The following is a 21,941-nucleotide window of genomic DNA, read 5'->3' as shown; positions in this document are numbered from 1 at the left end:
GCTTTATTATATAGACCAGGTAAAGTTCAAACTCAAAATCTCCTGCCTCTACTTCCTGAGTGCTGAGATTATTACCATGCATGACTGGGAATGCTTTTATTAAAAGAAGTTTAAGTGGCTGGGGGTATATAGAATTATAGGAGAAAGTTAAAGGGCTCAATGGTAGAGGGTGTGCTTAAGACAGAGGGAAATTAAGATTAGTGGACAAAATTTCCCTGTTTTATGAAATAGTGTGTATCAGTCTATAATATAGAAATTTAATGGTGTACCATCTCACAGAAATCTACCTGCCTCTGCCTCCCAAGTGTGCACTACCATGCCCAGCTAAAAAACATGTTTTGGGGTATTTTTGTTTTTGTTTTTGAGACAGGGTCTCCCTATAGCTCCAGCTGGCCTGGAACTCGCTATGTAGACTAGAATGGCCTTGAACTCACAGAGATCCGCGTGCTTCTGCTTCCCAAGTGCTGGGACTAAATACGTGCATCACCATGCCCAGCTGAAAAATTTACTTACTTTTTTTTTTGTATGAGTGTTTTGTCTGCATGTATCTAAGTACATCCATGTGGGCAATGTCCAAAGAGGCCAGAAGAGGGTGTCAGATCCTCTGGAACTGCAGTCACAAATAGTTGTTAGCAGCCCATCTCCCTAGCCCCAAGAATACTTGCTCTTCAGAGGACTTGGGTTCAGGTCCCAGCACGCACATCAGGTGGCTCACAATCACCTGAAGCTCCAATTCCAGAGGATCCAATGCCCTCTTCTGGCCTCCATGGGCATCTGCATGCACGTGGTACACAAACATTCACTCAGACACACACATCCACATAAAATAAATAAGTCCAGGCATGGTGGCACATGCCTTTAATCCCAGCACTTGGGAGGCAGAGGCAGGCAGATCTCTGTGGGTTCAAGGCTAGCCTGATCTATATAGTGAGTTCTAGGCCAGGTGGGGCTACAGGGAGACCCTGTCTCAAAAAGACCAAAAAAAAAAAAATTAATAAATTTGAAAAATAAATAAATAAACCTTTATTTGAAACAAAAAGGAATAAGGGGCTGGAGAGATGGTTCAGAGGTTAAGAGCATCGGCTGCTCTTCCAGGGGACCTGGGTTTGGTTCCCAGCACCTACGTGGTAGTTCATAACCATCCATAACTCCAATTCCAGGGGACCTGATGCGCTCTTCTGGCCTCTGAAGGCACTGCACAACATGGGTGCAGTTGCATACATGCAAGGAAAACACTCATATACATAAAGTAAAAATAAATTTTAAAAGAGTCCACAGTCCAAAAGGATGAGACCAGTCTACTTGGACTGCTGAAACAAGGTCTACATTTGGGGAAGTAGCAAACTACTGAATAGAAGGCATACTTTATTTCTAGTTTTGTTTTAAAGAACAAGATATATGCATGTTCATATACACATAAGAAATATTGGAGGCTGGAGACATGGCTCAGTGGAGCACCTCCAAAAAAAAAAACAGAAGATAGCTGGCATGTTGCTAAGAGTAATTACCCTTGTGTGCTAGATAGCTTTGCTTGTCAACTTGACACATAGGGGTAGAGGGAGCCTCAGTTGGGAAACTGGCTCCATTGGACTGGCCTGTGGCCATGTTTGTGGGATATTTTCTTGATTGTTGAGTGATGTGGGTGGTACCACCCCTGGGCAGGTGGTTCTGTATTATATAAGAAAGCAGGTTGAGCAGGGGCCAGGGGAACAAGCCAGTAGGCTGTGTTCCTCCATGACCTGTGCTCCAGCTCCTGCCTCGAGGTTCCCGAGTTCCTACCTTGGGCTCTCTGATGAACTGTGACCCAAGAGATGTAAGCCAAATAAACCCTTTCCTCTCCAAGATGGTATTGGTCAGAGTGTTTTGTTACAGCAAACTAGAATACCTTGGGTTCATAGGCCCTAATGCCAAGGAGGTGACAGGAAAAGAGACACTCACTTCTGAATTTTGTACATTTCTATACTGTTTTAGTGTTTATACCAAATATATCCTGCATTTATAATAAAAAGTTAATGATAGAAAAATAAGAGAAGTGTAAGTAAGTAGACAGAAATGGCTTAGCAGCCAAAGATCTGAAGCCTGTCCTAGACTGACCTATCGATGATGGGACCCTCCTGCCCCTTCCTGTCCTCACACTGAGCCTTGTTTTTTTCTTCTACTGGGTGGACAGCCCATGCTGAGGTTCCTGCCACTGCTGGTGACCACGACTCTACAAAGTTTCCTTAATGTGAACTGGCCCATTGTGGGCTGCCCTGGAGGCCTAGAATCTTATCTTCCAACAAAACTCAAAGCAGTTTGCTGTGGGAGGGAAGAGCGCATCAAATGCGCAGATGCGGAACTGTGTCGGGGACTCACAAGGAAAGCCACTCTAAGTAAACTACAGCTGGGATCATCTGTGGAGACTAGGAAAGGTTTCTTGGTTGCTGATGTCTTGGTTAAATGTTGACCCTATAGGACTCCTTCCCTCTCCCATGATACCTCCTACATCAACATCATCCCCTCACTCATACCTCCAGAGCCTGCCACTTCCCGAGGACAAACACATGTAGACTCTTCACGTCAGGATCCTTGTGGAAGATGTTGGGCTTGGCATGATGCTGGAAGTGACGATGGTTCCACCAGTTGGCAGAGGCACCCTGTTAGGGGAGAGGGGTTGGGTGAACCATGCAGCCCATAGGGATCTGAGCTTGCCTGTGGTAGTCCCTGCTTCAGACCAGGTCCTGGCACCTATGACACTCGTGGCAGGCTTCTCCATCACATATGAGGGCCACGCACAGAGTTCCTGGAAATCAGACTATAACTCTGTCACTTCTGAGCTGAGTGTGCTGGTCAGCCCTGAATGGAGTCAAGTCACTTCTCCAGCATCGTTTCCCCTATCAAGAGACAAGGATGGTGGATAAGATGTGCTTGTGTTGGCCCACAGGGTGAGCCTTTCAGTAGCTGTGGGGATGGTCTCTGCCCCTCCACTAACCCCAGGTAGAACCTTCCACACCTTCTCATCCACTGTATGTCTTGTGGGTGCCAGTGTTGAGCAAGGCCTTCAGAGACAGTGGAAAGACCCCTCTACCAGGGAACCACCAGTTTCTCTCCTGACTAGATAGGCAAGAGACATGAAGAGTCTTATATACACACAGAAATTATATACAAATGTTCAAAACAACATTCTTGAAAATACCAGGTCAGAAATAGCTCAATGTCCATCAACCAAAGAATGTATAAATACAATGTGGTATCTGTAAAATGGAATGGTTTGCCTGGTGTTCACAGCAAGATCCAAGCCAGCCAGGGCTACATGGTGAGACCCTATCTCTAAATAAATAAATAAATAAATAAATAAATAAATAAGTAAATAAATAAATAGAAATGAACCACTAACGTGCTATGCATAAACCTGGAAACATCATGTAAAGTCAAAGTCAGTGAAAAAGAACCACATGACTCATGATCCCCGTGATGTGAAGCACACAGAGGAAGAAGGTGAGTGGCTGTCCAGGGATTGGAGTCAATGGCTAAGGGGTTGAGGACTTGTTTTGTGGGTGATGAAAATGCTCTAGAACTGCACCACACTGGCATAAACTGTGAGTATTCTACAGGAATGCTGCCCTATGTAGACACTTTAGGTGGGCAATGGCTTGGTACATGCATTATATCCTACAAAACCTTTCTTAGAAAAACTTCCCATGGATCAAAGACCTTCACGCAAGACCTGAAACTACTAGAGGAAAACATCAGGGAAGCACTGCAATATCTAGGCATAGTCAACCATCTGAGCAAGACTCCAGCAGCACAGGACACGGAGAAGGGGCAAAATCTGCCGGTATTCATCTGACAATCTCATCTGACAAGAGACAGTTACCAAAGAAACTTGTGGTCAAAACACGAAGTTCTTAACGTTCTTAGCCATGAAGGAAATGCAAAGCATAACTACCAGACGCCCTTCACCCCAATCAGAGCGGCTATCATCAAGAAAACAACAACAGGGACTGGAGAGATGGCTCAGTCATTAAGAGTACTGGCTGTTCTTGCAGAGGACCCAGGTTTGAGTTCCAGCACCCACATGGTGGCTCACAACCAACGGTAACTCCAGTTCCAGGGGACTATGATGCCCTCTTCTGACCTCCATGGGCATTGCAAGACATGAGTGTACTTATATATATGCAGGCAAAACACTCATACACAAAAATATAAATAATAATTAAAATGTTTTTTTAAAAAGAAAATGCAACAGCAAATGCTAGTAAGCATCTGGGGAAGGGAACCCTTATTCATTGCTGGTGGGAATGTACATCAGTCCAACCACTATGGAAATCAGTACAGACGTTCCTCAAAAAACTAAAAATAGAACTACCACGCAATCCAGCTATACCACTTGTGGGATATATGCCAGAAGGCCTCTAAGTCAGCACACAATAGAGATGGGTAAATACCCATATTCACTGTGGCACTACTAACTGCCAATACCCTGGGCATGATGGCTCACAACTGCAGTCCCAGCAATCAGGAGGTGGAGGCAGGAGGATCAGGAGTTCAAGGTCAGCTTTGCCTATGTAGCAAGCTGGAGGCTAGCCTGGGCTATATGTTACACTGACATAAATAATGAAGCAAACAGACAGACAGACATGTTACAGCATCTAGGTGCCCTTCAATGGATGAATGGATAAAGAAAATGTGATATATCTACAAACAGAGTGTGATTCCATCATGAAGAATGAAACTGTATCATTTTGAGGAAAGGGGATAGACTGGAAATCATCATATTAACTGAAATAAGCCAGATTTAGAAATACAAATACATGGCTCTTTCTTCCTCTCATACATGGGCTCTAGATTTAAAAATAAAGACGTGAAAGCAGAAGTCGGGGCATTTGGGAGGGAGTAGAACTAGCGGGAGGGAGAAGGGCAACAAGAGAGGGCGATGGAGGCAGCTATGATTGAAGTACCTTCTAGACGTGCAAAAATGTCACAATGAAATCCATTGTTTTACACAAATCACATATGCTGAAAAAATTAATATAGGTAAAAAAAAAGAGTGAGACAGACAACTGATTGTGAAAAAAACAAAATAAACCACTTTTCCGGGGACAGAATACAGCTCAGCTGACAGCTTGCCCAGCATGAGCCCCTTCTGAACAGCACTGACCAGTGGCCAGGGAGCAGGCAGCCTTAGATGACCCCATGGCCCCAAAGGCAAGGACCATAACAAGCGTATTTGTTATTTGAAGGCCACGGGCTGCTTGGTCACCGGCTCTATTTGTTATTTGAAGGTCACAGGCTCCTGGGTCATCAGTTCTAGTTCTTTTTTTAAAAAAATTATTTATTTATTTTATGTGTATGAGCGTATTGTCTGCGTGTATGTGACTGCACCCGTGTTGTGCAATGCCACAGAGGTCAGAAGAGGGCTTCGGATTCCCCTGAAACTGGAGTTATGTAGGGTTCGTAGCCGCCATGTGGGTGCTGGGAATTGAACCCGGGTCCCCTGTAAGAGCAGTCAGTGCTCTTAACCACTGAGCCATCTCTCCAGTCCCATCAGTTCTAGTTCTTAGTCTCCTTCAGAGGCATGTCCCTCAACAAAGTTACCAGGTAACCCATGCAAGCAAGACACAGGTGTTTTCTGGAGCAGGTGACACAGTGATCCTTGGCCCACTCCAAGCTTTAGCTGAGGGTCTGACCATCTGCAAAGAGGTCTATTTGCTAAAAACAAACTTTTCACTTGGGAATTGTTTTGGGCACAAACAAAGCTTCCGGGTGGAGGCAGTCGGGAACAGCTGTGGCCTTTGCTGTGACCTCAGGCCCCTGTAGACAAGGCAGCCGCAAAACCCATCACAGCAAGAAGCAGTGTGTCAGAGAAGCAAATGTCACATTCACATTTGAAGTCTGAGGAAACAAAGTTACCAGGAAAAGCATCGAATGGCACAAGGAGAGCGGGAAATGAGAAGTAAGCTAGGTGACAACCCAACAACCTAGATGGTTGACAAGGTGGGACTGTCACCCCTCTCTCTGGACTTTGGATCAGATATCAAATGGGGGCAAAGTGTAAGGATTGTTTCTGAAACCAAAGAAAAGATTTTTGGTGGTTTTTCTGTTGGATTTGTTTCGTTTTCTCTTTTGACATGGAGGAGTTTAGCTTTGTGGCCCAGGCTAACTTCATACTGCCTTGTTTTCCCAAAGCTAGAACTGGGTCAAGGTATGCCCATCAACACCAGGTAAGAAATGTAGCCAGCAGTGCTGGGTAGTTATTTCATAGCCTGAGATAAAAGAAAAGTATACATCCCAGCAAAAGCATATAACATACTTTCAAAATCTCTTTGGGGCTCATATTGTTTTCAATTGATATATGTGTCAAGTTTGACAGTTTCTGTCAACCAAATGACACACTTAAATAATTTTGAATCACTTTATTTTACATTGATGTAAAAGTATAATAAAAGGCCTGGAACTGGAGATCTGTAATAGAGCACTTACACAGCATGTGCAAGGTCCTGGGTTCGATCCCCAGAATCACACAATTGTTTCTAATGAAGTGGAGGCAAAATAAACTTTTTTTGACATAATAAAATATATTTAAAATAATGCTGGAACTTTTAACATGTAGACTTCTCAATTTTTTGTTTTGTTTTCAGACAGATTCTCCCTGTAGCCCCAGCTGGCCTGAAATTCACTAGGTAGACCAAGTTGGCTTTAGTTTCACAGAGCTCCACCTGCCTCTGCCTCCCAAGTGCTAGGATTAAAGACCTGCACCACCATGCCCAGTAGACTTTCCATTTTCACAACTTCTTTAGTGTTCTAGAATCAAAGGATTGATCACTTTTAAAAAATGACATATCAATACACGTATAGGAGTGCGTGCTTGTTTTGAGACAGGCTGCCATTTAGCCCAGGCTGGCCTCTATTTTCTATATAAGACTGAGAACTTCTGATCCTCCTGCCTCCACCTCCTGAGTGCTGGGATCACAAGTGTACATCAATCACCACATGTAATGCCAGGGGTTGAACCCAGGCCTTTGAGCATGCTCAGCAATCACTCTACCAACTGAACTATATCCACAGCCCCCACAGTTTCAATTTTATAAGCAAATGCTTGACAGGGGTGCCACTCCTCTGTGCTGCCCTTGTCTGATGCAAGAGCTGTGCTCTAAGCTATCCTCAAGGACACAAGGCTATGGGGCAGGAAAGGCCCTCCAGACCCTGCTGAGACTCTAGAAACAGGACACAGCCCATCTTTGTTAAAGGCATGGGGAGGGCAGAGATAGTGGGTAAAATGCTACTTTCCAACACTGAGGACAGTTTTATGCCACTAAAGATACTGTAAGACAAAACAATGCATTTAGCTGTGGATACCCTCTCCCTCCACCCCTGAGGTTCTGGAAAGAGTCTGGGTTCTCAGCCCTTTTAGGCTCAGGGCCAGGCAAACTGCTAGCTGGAAACTGCTGACCAGATTGTTGCCAGCTCACCCACAATTCAGTGTACAGCTGGCAAGCCAAGGGCACAGCTGGGTCATGGCCACAAAGGGGAGATGCCTAACCTGAACACAGGGCTCTTCCTCAACAAAAGACAGGAAGCTGGAAGTCTTGAGGACCCAGCTTCTCTTAGGATACTATTGGGATGAGCTGACTCTGAGAGACAGTGGGGTCTATTTGAGAGAAAACTGGTGTTATGGTTTGAGTATGACACATCATTCATAAGCTCAAGTGTGAGTTCTCAGTTCTTACCTGATGGTGCTATTTTAGGAGAAGGTAAAAACTTCAGGAAGTTAGGAAAAAAAAAATAGGTCACTGTCTGGAAGAAGTAGGTTCCTGGGGAGCACAGAACCTCTGAAGGTTCTCTCTGGTCCCTGGTCCCTTCCTCTCTCTTGGTCTCCTTCCTGTTTGCCACGTGAGTAGCCTCTGCCACATGCCCACACCACCATGATGTTCTGCTTTACCATGGGCCCAGAATCAACAGGACCAAGGACAGTGAACTGACAGCTCTGAAACTGAGCCAGAATAAATCCTTCTCTCTTGAGTTGTTTATGTCAGGTACTCTGTCACAGTGATGAAAAGTCTGACTAATACAGTTGGCAAGAAACGCTTTTCCACATGGAGATGACCCCTATCAGGTTACACAAGGTCACTACTGACAAGCGGCTTGGCTTTACAGACTTGTGCCGCTATAACGCTTCTCTGTGTGTGTCATGGCTTCATCTTTAGGGCAACAGAGCAGAACCCCCTCACTTTTGCCCTTTTAAGCGACTTCCGTCCTTAGATGTAGTTAAACATTATATAGTTTGATGTTCCTTATCTGAGGACTTATCTGTAATGACAGTAGAGATGGTCCCCAATTTACAAAAGCTTTTGATCCTGTAGCAGCAAGCCAAAGGACATTAAACAACCAACACCTTACAATGTCTTGTGTTACTAAGCTGCAGTGTTCCATGGTCTAAGTGAATTACTTGTGTTTTCAACTTTGGATATTTTCAATTTACCGTGAGTTAATCTAATCAGATGGTCACCAGACTGCTAATATACTTTTTTACTTTTCTTCCTTTTTTTTAATTTAATTTTTTGGAGGGAGTCTTTTTGAAACAGGGTCTCCCTGTGGTCCCAGCTGGCCTGGAACTCACTATGTAGACCAGGCTGGGCTTGAACTCACAGAGATCTGCCTGCCTCTGCCTCCCAAGTGCTGGGATCAAAGGAGTGTACCACCATACCCGGCCTTCCCTGTTTTTGTCAAAGGGTGCATATGCATGATTGCATGTGCCAGTTCATGGGGGGTAGGTAGATATAAGTATGTGCATATGCATGTGAAGTGTGGAGGCTGGAACTATAACCTTGGGTGGCATCCTCAGGACTGCTGCCTGCCTCCTTTGAGACATGGTCTCTCACTGGCCTGGATCTATCAAGTAGACTAGACTACCTGGACAGTGAGCCCCAGGGATCCTCCTGTCTCCACCTCCCTGGTGCTCAGATGACAACCACGGGCACCACACCCAGAACTTTTACATGGGTTCTGGGTATCGAACTCATGTCTTTGAAAGTGCTTTACTGACTGACCCAAGCCCACAGCTCCAATACTTACCTTTAAGTGGCCAATGACAAACTTGTGGACGACATGGTTCCAGTTGGACTTCTTGTAGACAGAAAGATGGCCATAATCATGTTGCAGCCATCCAGCTTGGACCTGGGGAGACAGGGCCGCAGACATCATTACAGAGTTAGCAAACAGCCACCAGGCCTACATGGGGTGGGACTGTTCAATGACAGCCAAGGGTTTCGGGCCTCACCTGGGAGGTAGCAAGGACAAAGGCCGTGATGAGGGTGGGAATCCAACCATTGCCAAAGTAGTAGAGGATGAACCAGGAGATGCTCTCCATGACGATAATGTGGGCCAGGAGGAAGAAGAAGAACAGGTGGTTGGTTTTGAATAGGTTCATGTTCTCAGCTGTCTTCTTCAGGGCCCTGAAGTCCTCGGTGATCTGAGACTGTTGAGCAAGAAGAGCACAGAAGGGAGTTGGCCACAGGACTCTGAAGGCAGCTGAATCTCAGGCACAGTACTCTCCACAGCTGCAAGTGCCTTGAACCCTGTATGAGCCCAGCTGCCGTGCACCACAATAGCCACCATTACCACAGACTTGTTGCACGCTTGGCACAACCCTGGGGATGGCTGCCCACAGCTGGGTAAGTGGCAGGACAGCTGGGCTCAAACGCTTGCATTTTTAATCATACTAAGCAAATAGTGTCAGTCTCAAAAAGACAAAGATCACATATTTTCTCTTGTTTGTGGGTCCAGTACTTCACAGACACATAACATCATGTATGTATGTTTGGGAAATGAAAGGGACTAATGGGAGGTAAGTGGGGGGTGGCAGGATATGGGGAAATATGCTCAAAGTTACTTGCATATGTGTATGAAGATGGCTTTGTGTAACCCTAGACAATAATAATAATAGTAGTAATAATAAGCAGTTAGCGTCTTGTATACCAATATAATAAGCAAAAAGTAAAAGTGACCCATATATCCACTGATAGATGAAAGACAAAATTCCAGGCATGTCTAACCTTGCATTGTGACACAATGCTGTCATCTACAAAGTTCATACTCAAGAACTTTTTGTGACTTGTTACACACACACACACACACACACACCTCAGAGTGTTTTAATAGCCTTATGACTGTGTTAGGCTGCAGGTTGGGAAATATCCAGCCTTAAAAATGAAGGAAAATTTGACACATGCTACAACATGGATGACCCTTATGCTAAATGAAATAGATCAGTTACAAAAGGACAGATATTTGTATGACAGTATCAATGAAATCCACTATTCTGTATAATTAATTTATACTGGTTACCAGATGTAGTGCATGCCTGTAATCCCAGTACGCAGGTAGAAGCAGAAGGAAGATGAGTTTAAAGTCATTCTCAGCTACAAAGGGAGTTCAAGGCTAGTGTGGGCTACATGAGACACTATATTAGAACACCATAGAAAACAAAACCAACAAATATACACAGTAATAAAGGATTTTAAAGGACAAATACAGTATGATTCCATCTATGAGATGCCTGGTGAAGTCAATGCAGAAGCTACAGAATGGGGTCTAACAAGGCTGAGGGAGGAATGAAGACCTGGTGTCACAGGCACAAAGGTCAGTAAAGAGGATGTAAAAGCTCTGCAGTTGGTGTGAGAGGGGAACTGGTTGCACAATGCTGTGAATGTACTGAGTGCCACTGAACCAACTTTACCCTTAAGAAAAGACAGCTTCCATTTTTTTACTACCTGCCACTGTGCCCTTCTACGAGGTACAGGTGGGAGTTTCAGCTCGTGACACTGAAGATGCCAGAGAGGCTTGGGTGAGTGCTGGTCATGGAGGCCAGGGAGACAGAGTCCCCAGTGGAAGACCAGCCAAGAATCCAGACCCAAAAAGACTCTGTGCCCTGCCTGGCTTGGCTAAGGCTCAGAGGTGAAAGCTGGTAATAAACTACTCCAGCTCAAGCTGGGAGCAGAAGGTAGGGCTAGCCCGGACCAGGTCTGGTTTCCCACTGGTTCTATACCCTAGACAGCAGTTAGAGGTACCCTGGCCTGCCTGCTAGCACCAAGGCCACACACAGTGTGTCTGGTGATAAGGAGGAAACTGCCTCAGTCATGAGATCATGTGGTATGTCTCTGAGGACACTAACTGTCCCACCCTATAAGAGGCAAGACCAACATGCTTGGGACACAAAGATTGATACCCTCAGCTCTACTTAGAACCAGGCTCCCTGGGAAGGGTGACTCCAGCAGGGGAAGGCTAGGGTTGAGGGGAGGAAGACAGACTCTCAAGAGTTACAGAAACTCTTAAAGTACACTGTTCTACACAGCTCCATCATTCACACGGGGTCTGAGCACAGAGCTAGTGAGGCCTCAGGTGTTCCTTTCTCCATATTGCTGTCTTTGAAGCCCAGCACCCAGCTGGGTTTCCAACTCAAAGATGATTAACAAATGACTAAATGACTGTCACTCTTTCTCACAGTAACCACTCATTCCAGAGCAGTCACAGTTATAATCTGGTACTATTGCATCTCCTAGTTGATCATATACAAGACCAATATCTGGCAGCGTTCTGTAAAGAAGAGAAGGAGGAGGAAAAGACCATTTGGGACAGAAGGAATGTTACTAGCTATCACCAAGCCCCGACTCCCAGAGGAGGCTCTGAAGTCCTTTTGATCCTAGGTGCTCAGGGGATCTCTTCCTGGACTGGCCCAAAGGCTCTCCTGCCACAACCCTGGCAGTGGGGTCCTGTGGTGAAAGGACCTTCATGGCCCCCCATCCAGCCTCATCCCAGCCTCATCAAGGTTACAAGTTTCACTCACGTTCTTGCCACGGTCTAGGCTGGGCTCCTCTGGGGCCAGTTCACCAATCAGCAGGGGCTTCAAGAACTTGCCCACGAAGTCAAGATCAAGGTGGAAGGCACGGAAGGCATCCTGGAAGCAGAAAGGCACGTAGTGAGACTGGACTCTGGCTCTCGGACTGCTCCTCCCATTGCAAGGAAGCCGGTGCTCAGCAGCAGCCAGAGTCTCCACCCAGACTCCAAGTGGGGCCTCCCATGATCTGGCCACAAATGTTCTTCTCTCCACTCAACCCCAAGGCAGATCCCTCAGTACAGGACTCCAACAGCAAGCAGTAACTGTGCTGGCACCAGGCCTGCTACGTGAGCCAAGGGTCTGTGGACAGATACATCTCCAGGGAAGTATACCAGGTAGGCACCGGACTCAGCAGTTCTCTGAGCGACAACTCGCTCCTAAGCTGGATGCCTTGTGCAGTGCACAGACTACACCAGCACTACTTCTAACAGCTCCTCATCCATAAGGATCAGTGAAGAGATAAAACTGGGCCTGGGGGCTTAAGCTCAGTGGCAACATGCTTGTCTAGCATGTTGGAGGCTCTGGGTTTGATACTTAGGACCTAGAAAATGACTACTGCATGGAAAATGTGCTCAGAGCACATTTAACAAAAATAAAATAAACATGGAGCCATATAGAAACATTCCTGACAGAGTCGGGGATCTAAACTATGAAAGACATGGAATCGTGCCTTGTTTTATTTTCATTAGTTTGTGAACTTTCTCTAACATTACTGTCATGGTCTGCATTTTAATGTTTAATTTTTTCCACCCAGAAAGTCCATCACTGCCAATACTGTAGCATTTTTCTGCCAGTTTCTTCTATACACAGCATATTACAAAACTTGTCTCATAATCAATCTCCACTGGAGGTGAGCTGGCACCAGGTGCCCCATGGTGGAATGAGATATCCCAGCTAGCTACACAATGTTTACCTTGCCTCTAACCATTCATTCATATTGTGACATGAGAAATAATCAGGAAAATCAGTGTATTAGGAAGGAGGATGCAAGTGTGGGGAGAATGGTCTGGATGGAAAGAAACTAAAGAGATAGAAATCCCAACGCTTTCACTAGAAAGGCTCCTGTTTGGAGGGAAAAAACAGAATTATACAAGACTTCTGGGGCGACTGAATGAGAAATAAAAATAGCGATTCCATATTTGATTCAATGGAAGACTTATTAACTTTTCTGAGGCAGGGTGTCATGTAGCCCAGGCTGCCCTGGAGCTCCATATGTAGCTGAAGATGACCTTAAACTTTGGATCGTCCTGCCTCCACCTTGCAAGTGCTGGGGTTACAGGCGCGTGCCACTGTGCCTACTTTATGTGAGGGTGGGGAGTGAACCCAGGTAGAAACATGCTAAGAAAGTACTCCATCTACTGAGCTATACTCCCAGTCTGGAATTATTTTTGTAAATGTGACAAAGGTACTTGGATCATCAGAGGATTTTGTCCTTATTCTCAGAAAAGGATGCTGAAGAATTTAGGGATGTGTCACTTGATAGGGTGACCTTTTGTTGCTTTGCTTTTTGGTTATTGTTATTACATTTATTTATTTACTTATTTATTGGTGTGCGTGCATGTGTGTGCCCAATCAGCAGGTATGGAAGTCAGGGGACAAGCTTTGGCTATCTGCTCCTTCCACCATGTGAGTTCTGGGGATTGAGCTTGGATCATCAGGCCTGACAGCAAGTGCCTTTACCCACTGAGCAATTTGCCAGGCCAGTTTTGCATTTTTGAGATTCATGTATCATAGACTGACATCGAAGTTACCAACTCAATCCCTTACTCCTCCTGCCTCCACCTCCCGAGTGCTGGGATTACAGGTGTGTACCACCATACCTGGCTTTGATACAAGTGAGTTTCTAAAGGAAATTGTCTATGTGTAACGAGAAAGCAAATATGGCCAAATATTACAATGAGCTAATCTTGGTTCAGAACAGATAGAACTTCTTTGATCTTTTAGACTATACAACTGGAAAATTTCAAAAACAAAGAACAAAAAAAGGTGTGATAGAGGCCAGGTGTACTGGTGCACACCTGTAGGAGCACTCGGGAGGCAGAGGAAGGCGGATTTCTGTGAGTTCAAGGCCAGCCTGGTTTACACAGTAAGTTCCAGGCCAGCTGGGGCAAAAGGGAGACAATGTCTCGAAAAGACTGTACTGGATGGCTTTAGTGTCAACTTGACACACCTGGGTTGAGGGAGCCTCAACTGGGGAATTATCTCTATTGAACTGGCCTGTGGCCATGTCTGTGGGGCATCTTCTTGATTGTTGATGTGGGAGGGCCCAACCCACTGTGGGTGGTGCCACCCCTGGGCAGGTGGGCCTGTGTTGCATAAGAAAGCAGGCTGAGAGGGGCCAGGGAAGCAAGCTTTTGGGGAGGCCAGAGTATTTTGTCACAGCAATGAAGAAACAAACTAGGACAGACAGAAAAAAAAAAAGAAAAAACAACTAACCGAACAAACAAACATGTGATGGGTCAGTCATACCTTAGCACTTGAAGGCTAAGGCAAGAGGGTCAGGAATTCAAGGTCATGAATACCTACATAGTGAGTTTGAGACTAGTCTGGGCTACAGGAGGCCCTGTCTCAAAAATAAATAACAAAATACAATGTGGTGTAGAGAAAAATGCTGACAACTCATAAAAGTCGTATCCCCATATCAAAGCTTCTTAACCAGTAACTATCTGTCCTCTCTCTTCTCCTGGACATCCCTGTCATGAAGTATTTGTTTTGTGTCTCAAATGAACTTTCCAAGCAACATTTTATACAGGAGAATACTGGGCAAGGTTAAAAGAAAAAGCAACAAAAACAATAAACAAAAAGAAAACTCCCCTAGCTGAGCAGAAAGGGCTGTCATGGTTCTTTTCAGAGATGAGAAGTCTGTTGTTACAGGGGCCCAGGCAGACAGTGAGGGGGGCTGACTGGCTCTGCCTGCCCCAGCTCAGGCTAAAATGAGCAAGGCCCTGAGGACAAAAGAGCCAGCAAGATGCCAAAGTCAGGGCTCAGGCCTGGGTCCCCTCACTACAGACAGGAAGTTCTGGGTAAGACAGGTTCCTGAAAAACAGCTGCCTTGTCTGATAACTAAATGAGTTCCCTCCATGTTTTGTTGAAAGGAAAAGTTCAGTGGTCAGCAAGAGCCTTCATTCACCTCCACTCTTCCTGCCCGCCCCTACTACCCTCTCCGTCCAGGACATGCATCCAGCTTGTCCTGCCTGTCCCCACTACCCTCTTCATCCAGGACATGCTTCCACCTATGGGGACAAATGAGAACCCTGTCTTGACCTTGGATACTTCCCAGCCATTTCCACAGGATTCCGGGGTAGCTGAGCTCCCTGAGGCCAATGGAAGGGAACTACCACGTGCCAGGCAAGAAGCCAGGGGCTTTGTTTATGGTACCCCCCCTTCAGCCTCAAAGCCCTCGGGAAGTGAAGTACTGAGCTCCAGGGTGCAGTGCCAGGCTCCAATCCAGCTCATGTGGTCTCTGAGAACTCCTCTTTCCCTCACACCTCCTACCACATCAGAAAAATGGTGTTCCATGGATTGGCTTACTGTCCTAGCCAACCTTTCAAGTTCCTGTCCACACCTTGCTGGAATTGCATGGGACTCAGCTTCAATGTCACCTCCAAGAGGATTTTCCCAGTCACCCATCTCAAATAACCCTCTCCTAGTTTTGGGATTTCTCAGTTGTTTCCTCTTCATACCAGTGTCAAGATCACAAACTGGAAACGCCTGGGGAGATGGCTCAGTGGATAAAGCTTTTGTCTGTAGTTATGAGGCCCAGAGTTTTGTCCCCCAGCACCCACATAGAAGCCGAGCTGGTGCAGCAACCTGCCTGTAATCCCAGTAATCCTGAGGCTCCTCAAAGAAGGTTGGCTAGATTATCCAAATTACCAAGTTTCAGGTTCATGTCTCAGTAAATAAAGTGGATAGCAATTGAAGAAGACACCTGATATCAACTTCTGGCCTCCACATACATGTGAGCATACATATACACATACATCATATATAAGCAAAAGAAGTCACAAACTAGGGCTGAGGATATAGCTTGCCAAGTGTGCACAAAGCCCTGGGTTCAATCCCTAGCCCTGCATTAACCTGGCATGGTGGTACACACCTGTAATCCTAGCCCTCAGGAGGTACAGGCAGGAGGATTAAAAGTTTGAGGTTGTCCTCAGCTGCAGAGTGAGTTAGAGGCAAACCTACAATACATCTGTATTCCTGTGCAGACTCCATCCTTCTCTACCATTCTATACAACCCAGCTGATGCTTCTGCAACACAAGAACTCTTCACTGTCTTGGGCACCCATACCCTAGGGTTCTGCTGTCACAGGTGGACATTGCATAGGTTAACTACTAAGCCACGTGAGTGGCAGGTGTCAAAATCTACTACTACTTAGGCAATTCTGGGAGGTAGGTCCTATTTTGTTGTTGTTGGCTTTTATTTTTGCAGTGCTGGGAATGGAATCCAGGGCCTTGCACATACTAGGCAAGCTCAGTACCACTGAATTATATCCTAGCCTTTTAGGTCTTGCTTTAAGAGATGAGAAACAAGGCCTAGGTTGGATCCCAATTTGTCCATGGTCGCACTCCAGGAATTAGCTGGGCAGAGCTTGGTCTAGATGCATCGACTGCAGATTTTTCTGGCGTTAATACACAGACCTCCATCTAAACAAGTTTCCCTTCCTTGAGAATTGATCATTTTGGGTGTCTCCACTTCAAAGAGCTATAGATAAGCCTTGCAGAAGGCTCTCAACAGCTGTTTGGTTACAGGGACAGCAGGTTGCAGAGCAGGCCACTGTGTAAGGCAAGACAGGGCCAAGTCAAACGATGATTTTGGAACCAGAATTAGAAGCAGCCTCTTTCTTGTCTGACATGGAGAGAAGCCAAAGCCTTTCCAGGAAACAGTCCAAGACACTGGGAAAGAGAAAGCAGTGGCAAACAGGTGGAGGACCAGATCTGAACGGCCCCCCAGGAGGGTCTGGCTGCAGGAGGGAGGGTCAGAAGCCCAGATTCCTAAGCATGGCACTTGCTGTTTACCAGTGATTGCCCCTTCTGCCTCATCCAGCTACCATGGCAGCCAACTTCTCCAGGCACATCTTCTGAGGAACTCAGTTCCTATCCTCCACTAAGCACCTGGAACTAAAACCTGTTTCTGCCTGTGCCCAGGTCTTCCTGCAGAGCAAAGCTATATTAAGCTAGCTGTGCATATCTGGGCACTTGGCCCAGTACCTGAGACATTTAGGCTGAATGGACTGCAAGCAGTAATCCTGGATTCTTTGACAGTTGACTAAAGAGGGAGGAGTAGGAGGGATCCTGTAGCTCTAAGGTAGGGATTAAGAAGGGGGGGTCAGCATCAGGAACACTGATGTCTGACTTCCTTTCTGCAGCAGGTGAAGGCAAGGCAGGAAGTCCCTAGATCATGTCCCCTCCAAAGAGAAGAGGTTGTGGAGGCAGACAGTGCTCTGTGATCCATGAGTCCCCTTGGTAAGAGCATCTCTGCTAACTAACACAGGTTGTATGACTTCCCTGGCTACACAGGACATAGGTCCCCACAAAGGCAGACTGAACAGGAAAATATGATACTGTTTTTTTTTCCTTTTTTCATTTTTTGTGTGGTGTGCAATGTGTATGCATGTCTTTGTATGTGTAGGGGTATACATGTGTGTGTGCACATGCATGTGGAGGCCCACGGTCGATGCTGAGAGTCATCCTCAATTGCTCTCCCACTGTATTCATTGAGGCAAGGTTTCTCAGTCAAATCCAGGGCTTGCTGATATGGCGGGGCTTGGTAGCCAGTTTGCTCTGGGGATCTCCTATCTCTGCCTTCCAAGGCTGGAATTATAAGTAGGCTGCCATGCCCATCTCGTCTTTACATGAGTTTTAGGATCTGAACTCTAGTCCCCAAGGTTGGGCAAGTGCTTTAAACCATAGAGCCATCTCCTCAGCCTGATGCAGTTTTCATCTTATTATAGCCACTACCAGGGGACACTAGGGCTGGATGTGGGTTCCTCCTCCTACCAAGCTGCAGGGGGTAGGTGCAGCTCCAACCCAGGCTGTCTCTCCTCAATACTCTAACACTCCTGGCCTGCCTACAGGGGGACAATTCCACTTTCAACTGCTGCCTCTTTACAAGGACAGTATAGAAGACAGTAAAAAGATGGAACATTTCTACCTGCCTCTGGCCCTCTTTGCCTTCCCTGAGTCTATGAGGTAAACAAGGCAAATGGGGGATGAAAAGTGCAAGTCAGGGTAGTCTGGGGGGAGGACAAGTATCTAGAAGTAGAGGATCCAGGTTCAAGCCCCAGTTTGAGAAAGAGAAAAAGGGGAGGGACACAAATATAGTAGATTCAGGCTACTATCTGAATTATTCATCTTTGTGCTGAGGCTTTGCTTAGAGTCCAGCTCAGAGCCATAGAAACACCCAATGAATGTTTGATGAAATCTTGCTGATGATGAAAAGTCCCAAGTAGAGTACATTCTGTACCAACAGGACTCCCAGGAAAAGTGCAGACAAGGGCTTAGGAGAACCAGTGATGGTTTTTTGTGCCTACAGCAAACCAGAGACAGGAGAAGCTCTGAGGGACCAGTAGAAAATGACCAAAGAGGTAGAAATAAGAAAGGGGGGACAGAAGAAGGTGAGGCTGGAGGATGTGGAGTCAGCAGATCCTGACAAGGGCTGAGCACTGTCTGAGCAAGCTTTATGAGCCTTAGAACAGGACAGTGACAGGGCTGATCTGAGAATTAAATTACATTATTTTCACATATTTATTTATGATTAGAGACAGAATCTCACTATGTTACCCAGGCTGACAAATTTCTGAGCTCAAGTGATCCTCTTGCCTTAGCCTTCTGAATAGCCGAGACTCTGGACATACCTCACTGTGCTCCATTAAATGACTTTTATTATTACAAGTAAGGCCAAGGTCTAATGTCTACAGAAGGACCAAGTGACAACTGCCCATCCTTCCGGGCATGAAAATGAGCCCTAATTTTTGAGGTCTTTTCTTCAGAAACAGAAAATCTCCTACTGATCCCTAGACTACCCTCAAAATGGCTTCCTTGCCTCCTAGCCTCACCTTCTAGCCCCTTGTTGGGCTACCACAGACATTTTTTGAGCAGCTAGCTCAAAGCAATATATGAAAGTGCTCTGGGGATCCTGCCTCTCTTGCTGATCAGCCCCTCCCTTGCAGCCCATACATCCTCCATCATTCCCCTCAAGCCCTCAAAGAGAAGTCAGTGTCCTCAAGGGACAAACTCGCTTGCCCTATAGCCTAGAGAGCCAATTCTCTTTCTCTCCATAACTTCCCTTCCCAGATTCTCCACAAAGAGAACCTCACTGCTCATGCCACTGTTCTCTGTATTCCCAGTGAGTCTATTTCATGCCCCCAAAAATCTTATTTGGGAAGACAATAAGCTTTGGTGGTACAAGATCAAATGAGCTAGCTTAGATTTGCTTCATTTTCTTCTACATTTCTCTTTGCAAACTTTACATTATAGCTGTTTTGTAATGCCCAGTTTGGTCGTTTATTTCATGACCTTCCCCTGTGTCTATCTGGTGCTCACTGTTGAGGACCAGCTTTACCATACATGTCTCATTGGACTAGATGAAGGTGTAGCTTCCTTATGACACCATGCATAGGACAAGTCCATTGATCACATCTTCATTCTTCAATTCCAGGCTATTTGCAGCCCACACTGACTTTTGCAGCCGCCTTATTTTTCCTATCATGGGGCAACTAACATCCCAGACACCAGACACGCAATCCATAAAAGTTAACCAGAAAGCTCTGAGGCAAGGTCAGCAATAAAGAGAGTGGTTTGGCTTTTAACCTTCAAAATTGGGCCATCCAGGTGTCTGACAGGTTAGATTTGAGCATGGACATTTGAAGGAAACTGGGTCGGAGAAACACTAAGAACTTTCAAAACAAAGATAAAATAAGTCTTAATTAAACTATAAAGCTCAAGGTTATTGCCAGACTCAGCTTCCACATAAGAAAACATGTTTATTTCATAATATGGAATAATCAGATCAAACCTATCATGTTTGCCTTTTTCTTTTTCTTTCAGGAAACTTTTTGGGGAGAGCCTGGATAAAGCAGGAACCTTCTACAATTTACTTCCAGGGTCATGCACAGGCCCAGAACCACAGAAGAGTAGAAGAACCCTAACCAGGAGCTGGAAAGTCTTTAACTTGGGAAGTCAAGGTCCTCTCCAGGTACAGAAAGGTTTACAGAACTAGTACACTCAAAGCATGTGAAAAGCCTACACCCACCTAAGTTCTGATTGGCATCACCAGTCCTGTGGACTTAAGCAGGGTCCACAAGCAAGTTAAATGGGCTGGGGCCAAACACTTAAGATAATAGGAATATTACCAACTCTCTCCTCAATCTTGAGCAAGATTGTGTCTTGCTCACCAAAGCCCTTGTCGATCAACTTGGATCGTGGCTTCTATTTAATCTCAAATAGAAGAGTTCACCTTGAAGTTAGGAGTTGGAACTAATCAACTTGGACAACAAACGCCTATAAACAGGTGGGCATCAGATCCCCAGATGGAATGAGCTTTGAGTTTATTCCTCTTCTCAGCCCCATTCACTTTTCCCAAGTTCTCTCTAATCCGGATCTTTTCCTCTGCTTTCAGCTCACCGCCACCAAGAAAGGCCCCTTTCTCCTTGACTGTGCTCTTCCTCTAACCCATCTGACCACACAATCCTTAATGGTTGGGGGTGGGGCCGAGGACGGTGCTGACGACTGTGAAATCGCTGAACTACAAATTTGATGTGTTCAAGACGGGTAGCCCAGGTAGCCCCAGTTCCGGAATGGTCCCAGAACCTCCGGGGACCCCACTTCCAAGAGCGCAATGAGAGAAAGGCAGTCCTGGCAGGATTTTAAAACAGGGCTATTGAGTTGAATGTCCGAGAGTAACCCCGCCGCCCGATCCCCCCTCTGGACCTGGACTTTGCAAAATCCAGCCCATTCTCCTTCCACCAATTCCCCACCGGAGTTTCCCAGAAAGGCTGACACTTAGAGTGAGTCTGGATTATCCTGGGGAGCGTGGGAACCTGAGTTACTAGGCTGCCTCCCTCGGGGCAGCCTTTGTGGACCTTCTTAGACAGGAGTCCAAGCAGGAGCGAGTCCTGGCCAGGAACCAGCGTTCCTTGTCCGCCCCCTAGTCTGACTTGGAGAGTCCCACACACGGCTACCCGCTCTCGGGCTCCTCTCCCCGGGGGCCCAAGGGTGGCCATGTTCCACGGTGGGAGAGCCAAAGCACTAAGGCCAGAGCGCCCCCATTGGGAGAGTCCCTGGCTCCCGAAGAACCCGCGAGCTGTGCGTCGTGGGCGTGCACCCTGCACAGTTTGCAGCGGATGGGACCTCCACCGCGGTGCTAATTAATGCCCAAATGGCAAGGCTCGGTCCAAGTCGGCCTAGCTGGCCGGGAGGAGGACGATTCCAGACGCGAGATGAGCGCAGTAGATTCACTTTCTTTCCCTCCTGGACGTCCCGAGCTCCATTCAGAGCCGGAGGTGGGTTTGGCGCCCAGGGATCCTGGGCTCCCGACACCGCCTGATGCAGAGAAAGGTGACTGACTCCCCCCACCACGCCCAGACCCTTACCGTAGCATCTTCTCCGGAATAGTGCCCGATGACCCGGTGGCCCCCCGGATGCCGCCTGGACCATTTGGTGACGTTGTAGACTTTGCGGTCAATGACGAGCCACTGGTCGGTGCGCTGGTTGTGCTTCTGAATCTCCTCCCAGCTGAAGGTGGGCATCGGCGCCTCGCGCTCAGTGCTCCCCTCGCCCTGGTTGCCTCCTTTCCCCATGCTGCCTGCCTACCGGGATGCCCCGCGCACTGCGGCCTCTCTGCTAGCGGCACCGACGGTCCCCTCCCGGCTGCAGAGTGCGGTCGGCGTCCTCCTCGCTTTCGGCTTTTGTCTTCTACTCCTCCTCCCACCGCTCCTCCTCCCCTCGCCTTCGCTCCTCCTCGCCTTCGCTCGCTCGCCAGAATCCCCTGCCCTCTTCCCGGAGTACCCCCAGGCTTCCCAATGCCCCCACCCAGCGGTCCCCTTCCTCGCCCCACCCTCCGCCC

At 46.8% G+C, this 21,941-nt stretch overlaps 1 protein-coding gene across 1 annotated transcript in view; it reads right to left on the bottom strand.

Moving 5' to 3' along the window:
• Fads2 (fatty acid desaturase 2) overlaps positions 1-21,875 on the bottom strand; it is a 35,870-nt gene extending 13,995 nt beyond the window's left edge. Inside the window, exons 1-5 of the mRNA XM_008827114.3 lie at positions 21,469-21,875; positions 11,825-11,935; positions 9,260-9,457; positions 9,055-9,156; positions 2,511-2,636 (exon numbers count right to left, since the gene is read on the bottom strand). Coding sequence (XP_008825336.1) covers positions 2,511-2,636; positions 9,055-9,156; positions 9,260-9,457; positions 11,825-11,935; positions 21,469-21,675 — 744 coding nt within the window. The 5' untranslated portion in view covers positions 21,676-21,875. The remainder of the gene's footprint in view (positions 1-2,510; positions 2,637-9,054; positions 9,157-9,259; positions 9,458-11,824; positions 11,936-21,468) is intronic.
• Positions 21,876-21,941: the final 66 nt, after the last annotated feature.

This window comes from Nannospalax galili, unplaced genomic scaffold, assembly GCF_000622305.1.
Source record: "Nannospalax galili isolate Female #2095 unplaced genomic scaffold, S.galili_v1.0 scaffold1051, whole genome shotgun sequence".
NCBI lineage: Eukaryota > Metazoa > Chordata > Mammalia > Rodentia > Spalacidae > Nannospalax > Nannospalax galili.
The sequence above is the reverse complement of the archived record's forward strand: the minus strand, read 5'-3'. Positions and strand labels throughout refer to the sequence as shown.